The sequence below is a fragment of the Macaca thibetana genome, chromosome 18 (assembly GCF_024542745.1).
Source record: "Macaca thibetana thibetana isolate TM-01 chromosome 18, ASM2454274v1, whole genome shotgun sequence".
Taxonomy (NCBI): Eukaryota; Metazoa; Chordata; class Mammalia; order Primates; family Cercopithecidae; genus Macaca; species Macaca thibetana.
In genome coordinates, this window is record NC_065595.1 from 24,976,501 (window position 1) to 24,982,500 (window position 6,000).

A 6,000-nucleotide genomic window follows, 5' to 3' on the forward strand; every position below is an offset into this window, starting at 1 on the left:
TCCTTGCCCCTAACTTTTCTCCTTCACCCAAGTGTTCTTGACTCGTGCATCATCTTTATGTGTAACGTGTACTTGCAACCCAGGAATACCACTCTCACTTTTGATTGATTGGAGCTTCTCAAGTGTAATTGGTCCTTACTGCCACTTGGAAGTTACCCAGAGATTCTCCAAAATGGAAGACCAGAGTCATAAATTTTAAACCAGCATTCATTAAGTATACATTGAATTGACTAGATAATTTCCCACATCTTCCAACTCCAAAATGTTGTGATTAATCATCTTTATTCTGTGAACATTTCTGATGTGTGAAATTACCCCGTAGGTTGTTAGTCACTTCCATGGAGTTTCTTGTGATGGGAAGTCTACTGATGTTCAGTGAAGTTTGTTTCATTTTTTGTATCTCTCATAAGCCCCCCGAAAATCCTCACTTACGTTTATTCATAATAGTCATTCGGAGCTTTGTAGCACATGCCGTTCTGCCTTCTTGAGACAAGACATTGTGCACATCTCTCTTTTTTACATGATAGCTCTTGGAATATTTGAGCCGTGCTGCCATGAAGGTTTCCTCATATGATATGCTTTCCAGGTGGTTCATCATCCTCTTTGCCTTCCATTCAGAAGTTTCTAATTTGTCACTGTGACACCCAGAAATGGACAGAACCAATCTTATCTTTTCAGACTATTCTGGGCCCAGCCATGTCTTTGTTATGAATCATGGAATATTTTCGTTTTCACAATCAGAAATTAGTGTTTGTCTTTTTTTTTTTTTTTTGGTTTGGTAAGAGACAGAGTCTGGCTCTGTTGCCCAGGCTGGAGTGCAGTGGCCTTATCACAGCTCACTACAGCCTCCACCTACTAGATTCAAGTGAGCCTCCCACCTCAGCCTCCTGAGTAGCTGAGACTACAGGTGTGCATCGCTGTGCCCAGCTAATTTTTTTATTTTTTATAGAGAAGAGGTCTCACTATATTGTCCAGGCTGGGATTACAGGCATGAGCCACTGCACCCAGCTTTCTGGCTTCATTTTTGACTCACAATGAGGTCATGATCATTCATAAGCTGTAGGTGTTTGGTTTTTTTAATCGTTTTGCATGGCTGATATCAATTCAGGTTTCCCAAACTTGTTCTGGGGATCATAAACATCTATAAGATTAAAGACCATGGAAGTCATGTTTTCCTAACCTTTTATTTCATACATAGAGAAAATGAGAATTACATAGTGGGTTGACCAGGCCTTCAAAGCAAGGTAATGGGGATACCTGGATAAAAGCCTCACTGTCTTCACTCCCACTGCTCTGGTGTCTTACATATAGGCCTTTCTTCTTACTCCTGTTAAGCTGCCTTGTATTTTTTTGACCTATCAAAATCATTTTTCAATTACTTGTTTCCCCTAGGTTTCAGATGTCACGGTATGAAAGGTTTTCTCTATATTAAAAAAATGAAGTATAAACATAAAGTCTTTTTGAAGCATGGTTATGCAGCATATGCTAAGCGTAAGTTGGTGAACGCCTGCTTTGCAGAGTGTAACCCCATTGAATAAAAAAAGCTTTGTTTCTCCTTTCTGCCCCCCTGTATCAGTATGGGCACACTCCGCACTCTAACTTTAATCTACGTCACTCTCACCTGTTTGGTTTGGGTTTAATGTCTGTGAGAAAACCAAGTATCTTGTGTATTGTGAACTGTCACAGCCAAGTTGCAAGGTCCAGTGGATATAAAAATTCTGCCAAAGACATGGCATAAGATGGAAAAGTTCCCTGAAAACTCTGGAAGAAAACAATGTAGACACCTTCTTTTTCCCCACACCATTAGAAAATGTTGCATCCCTTTTGTTCCACAGCAATAATGACGATGAGGACCTGACACCGGAGCAGAAGGCGGAGCGTGAGAAGGAGCGGAGAATGGCCAACAACGCCCGAGAGCGCCTGCGGGTCCGTGACATCAACGAGGCTTTCAAAGAGCTCGGCCGCATGGTGCAGCTCCACCTCAAGAGTGACAAGCCCCAGACCAAGCTCCTGATCCTCCACCAGGCGGTGGCGGTCATCCTCAGTCTGGAGCAGCAAGTCCGAGGTCAGTGCAGGCCGGCCTCCTTGCAGAACTCGTGAGGAGCTTGTGGCAGGCACAAGCTGAGATGGGCATGCCAGCCTTGAGCAGTGGCAGACAGTAGACCTTCAAGCGTCATTCCAAAGAATTGTTTCCATTGCAGACTGTGTCTAAATCCTTAAGTAAGGCAACATCCCTTTCTCCTGTAATTAAGTTGTAGGATTCTTATAACTAAGATTATATTGCAACTTTCCCTATATCCTTTCAGTAATTGGAGCTTAGTTTATTTGCTTTACCAACCTTTGCTTGCTGTAAAGTGGCTGTACACACTCACATGCAGTTCAGCTTTTACTAGTGACTGACCAAATGGATCGCCACAGTACGTAGTAACTGTTCCTTTTGTTCTGTAATATAAACACTGAGAAAAAGGTCAGACACGCAAGAAGAGTGCATTGCTGCCCTCTGCCAGAAGCCTCAGCATTAAACAAAGGTCCTGTGCTTTAATCCTCCACAGAAAGGAATCTGAATCCGAAAGCTGCATGTCTGAAAAGAAGGGAGGAAGAGAAGGTGTCCTCAGAGCCTCCCCCACTCTCCTTGGCTGGCCCACACCCTGGAATGGGAGACGCATCGAATCACATGGGACAGATGTAAAAGGGCAAGTTTGTTTTCAACATTTCTGAAACCGATCATTCGTAACTGTCACCAGTGTATCAGCTATAAAAGTGAATTTTACCCAAATTGACAGATACTTTCTTTCATGGAAAAAGAATTAAAAAAAAAAAAAAAAAAAAAAAAAAGCAGCAGCACACTTCCTCTGTTACAAATATATTAATGAATTTTTTTTCTCTTTTTTCCTTTCTCAGGTCCAAGTTGCCACATTGCTTCATTAAAACAAGAGACCACTTCCTTAACAGCTGTATTATCTTAAACCCACATAAACACTTCTCCTTAACCCCCTTTTTTGTAATATAAGACAAGTCTGAGTAGTTATGAATCGCAGACGCAAGAGGTTTCAGCATTCCCAATTATCAAAAAACAGAAAAACAAAAAAAAGAAAGAAAAAAGTGCAACTTGAGGGACGACTTTCTTTAACATATCATTCAGAATGTGCAAAGCAGTATGTACAGGCTGAGACACAGCCCAGAGACTGAACGGCAATCTTTCCACACTGTGGAACAATGCATTTGTGCCTAAACTTCTTTTGGAAAAAAAAAAAATATAATTAATTTGTAAGTCTGAAAAAAAATATTTAATTTAAAAAAAAATTGTAAACTTGCAATAATGAAAAAGTGTACTTCTGAAGAAAACTACATGAACGTTTTTGTTGGTATTCAAGTCAGCTAGTGTTTATAATTACTGGATATTGAATTAGGGGAAGCTTGGCTGCCCTAGTAACAAAACCAGCAAACGTCCTGATGACAACGAAGTGATGACATTAGCCATTCCTTAGGGTAGGAGGAACAGATGGATCTTATAGACCTATGACAAATATATATATAAATATATATATAAATATATATTAAAAATTTAGTGACTATGGTAAGCTTTTGTTCATTTGTTTCAGACTTTTTTCTCCTGTAAAAAAATAGTACTGATTAACTTTTTTAAAAGAAAGATTTTACTGTAAATATGGATTTTTTTTTGTCTTATTTCTGTCCCTTTCCCTGGTTTGTTATCGTAACCTGTAGTGCCAACTCTGCTTCCAGAGGGGTAGTGCAGGATGAAATGCTGACCCTGATGTTGCTTCTCATTCATAAATAAGTAGAAAGTTGTTTCTCCAGTCTTTTGGGAACACAGGACTTAAAAGTCACATCATGTGTAGATATTACAAGCAGCATTACCAAGACATGGCAAAAAGAGTTTGTCTGAATTGTAATGTTGCATTTGTGACCCTATTCTGGGATTTTCAGAGGTACAAGGTTAGAATGCTACAATGTTACCACTGTGCCTTCCAATGTTTATATCATCGGAAACATAACATAATCAAAGTGGCTGTGATTTAACAAAATGATTAAAGTGTTACCTACCTGTGTAGCCGAAGTAGTGTGCAGTGAGGCGTTTCTGAATACATGGTCAGATTTTTGGAAAAAAACAAAAACAAAAAAAACAAGTAAAGTTCAAAAACCGTCAAATGAGAAAATTGCAAGTAGTGTGACAGAGCTGATTGATTTTGTTGCTTTCTTGATTTTTTTTTTCAAAATGGGTTTACTAAAATGTAGATGACTTAACTGCCTCCTCCTTCATCTGAAAAATGCCAATATTCAATCATCATGCAGCATTATAACAAGCCTTATAAGTCCTAAAGCATTAAGTTGCACTTTTTTGAGGAGGGGTAGTGCAGTATTTCTCTGGCCAGTATGAATGAAGTTTATACTTACCATATTTGATAGAAACATAGATCAAGCTATGGCACAGCGACTCATCAGATAGCTAGCTTTGACGTCTGGGCACAATTGAACCAACTTCCATCGTGAATCTTTATAATGATTGACTTTGGTGTATAGTGCAGTAAACAAATAGTGCTCCTAGTTAAGTATTTGTCAGCATCCTTTTGTCTCTAACTCGTTTCTATTTTTACAGCCACACAATTCTTGGCATGTATTAAGAAAAAAAAATCCCTGTTCAAGTAGTTTTTCCACCTATCAGCACTGAGTAAATGCCATAAATCCATTGAAATGGTCTAAATGTTCCATCTGTTCTCCTGTTTTGCCAGTTATATAGTAATGAAATACATTTGTAAATTTTATGCAACAAATGGCAAACGTATCATTATTTTGAAATTGTGTATGTAAAAGTTATATTTTTACATGTAGACTCTTGTTATTATGTGTTTTAATACATTGTATCAGTTTTTGTTTTTTTTTTAACTGTGTGGTTTAAAAAGAAGTCTCATTTAAATGAAATAGTGAGCTACAAGAATCAGAATTTTATGTTCATTTCTGAAAATGTAAGAACAAATAAGATAGTTACCACAAACCCATAAACATTTTGATTAGCTGTGTGTGTGTTGAAAAACTGTAAATATGTTCAGTAGCGATAAAACTAAAATAACTTTGATTTGTTGATAAGTTCCTAAAATGTGGAGGTGGATTAAAACCTTAGGAGAATAGCAGAAATCAAACTTCATGAAAAGTTATTTTGGGACTTTCCTGTGAAATGTATGAACAAAGAGGCTCAGAGAAGGGCATGGAAGACAATAATGTATACTCTCCCCTCCTCCCTGAATAATGAAAACCATGTGTACTTGTTCCCTCCGTATGTTAAAGATTTCCTTTTAGTGGTACATTCTGCACTCATTCTGTATAGTCTACCAAGGCGGGTATCCCTAGGAACAATATTATATAGGAAGCAGGTATACTCTGATCACATTCAGGATACGTGTACAGAAGAAAATATGGTGTTTACTCTTTAGGGAACTGGAAACACTCCCTGCATTGATGTACATTTTAAGAATGGCACTTTTGATACATGTTATCATAAAGGTGCTTAATAGAGCTGAATTAAAGTTTTTCAAATCTGTAAACAAAGCAAAAAAGTAAATTGTAGTCATTTGATTATTTTTTAAATTGGTGCTTTATATTTTGTTCTCACTCAGAGTAAAAGCTGCAATTTATTGTTCACCAGCTTTGATGTATTCATTACTCAGTAATGCAATACCTCTATTGTTGAATTCCCTTTGGAAATAAGTGAAAATTCTAATGGCCACCGGAAGCTGCTCGCTAGGTTTTGCTTGGTGGAGAAACACAATCTGCACCTACCCATATTAATTGGGTTGTATCCCCATTGAAAAAGAAAAAAGGGAATGTGGCCTTTTTAGTGTGTTTTTTATTGTTGTTGTTTTGTAATTATCAAACCCAGGTAAGATATTGGTATCCTGCACTGGATTTTGAAATGAAATTCAGCGGAAGACAGTTAAGATTAAAGTACTATACAAACATTTCAGAAGGGTCCATACTACACTC

General features: G+C 37.8%; 1 protein-coding gene across 28 annotated transcripts in view; it reads left to right on the forward strand.

Annotated features, from left to right (window-relative positions):
• TCF4 (transcription factor 4) overlaps nucleotides 1-6,000 on the forward strand; it is a 368,073-nt gene that overhangs the window by 360,568 nt on the left and 1,505 nt on the right. For all 28 annotated transcript variants that reach the window (XM_050767839.1, XM_050767838.1, XM_050767860.1 and 25 more), the window contains 3 exons: nucleotides 1,836-2,065; nucleotides 2,553-2,693; nucleotides 2,902-6,000. The exon at nucleotides 2,902-6,000 is cut by the window's right edge and continues 1,505 nt beyond it. In XM_050767839.1, coding sequence (XP_050623796.1) covers nucleotides 1,836-2,065; nucleotides 2,553-2,689 — 367 coding nt within the window. In that variant the 3' untranslated portion in view covers nucleotides 2,690-2,693; nucleotides 2,902-6,000. The remainder of the gene's footprint in view (nucleotides 1-1,835; nucleotides 2,066-2,552; nucleotides 2,694-2,901) is intronic.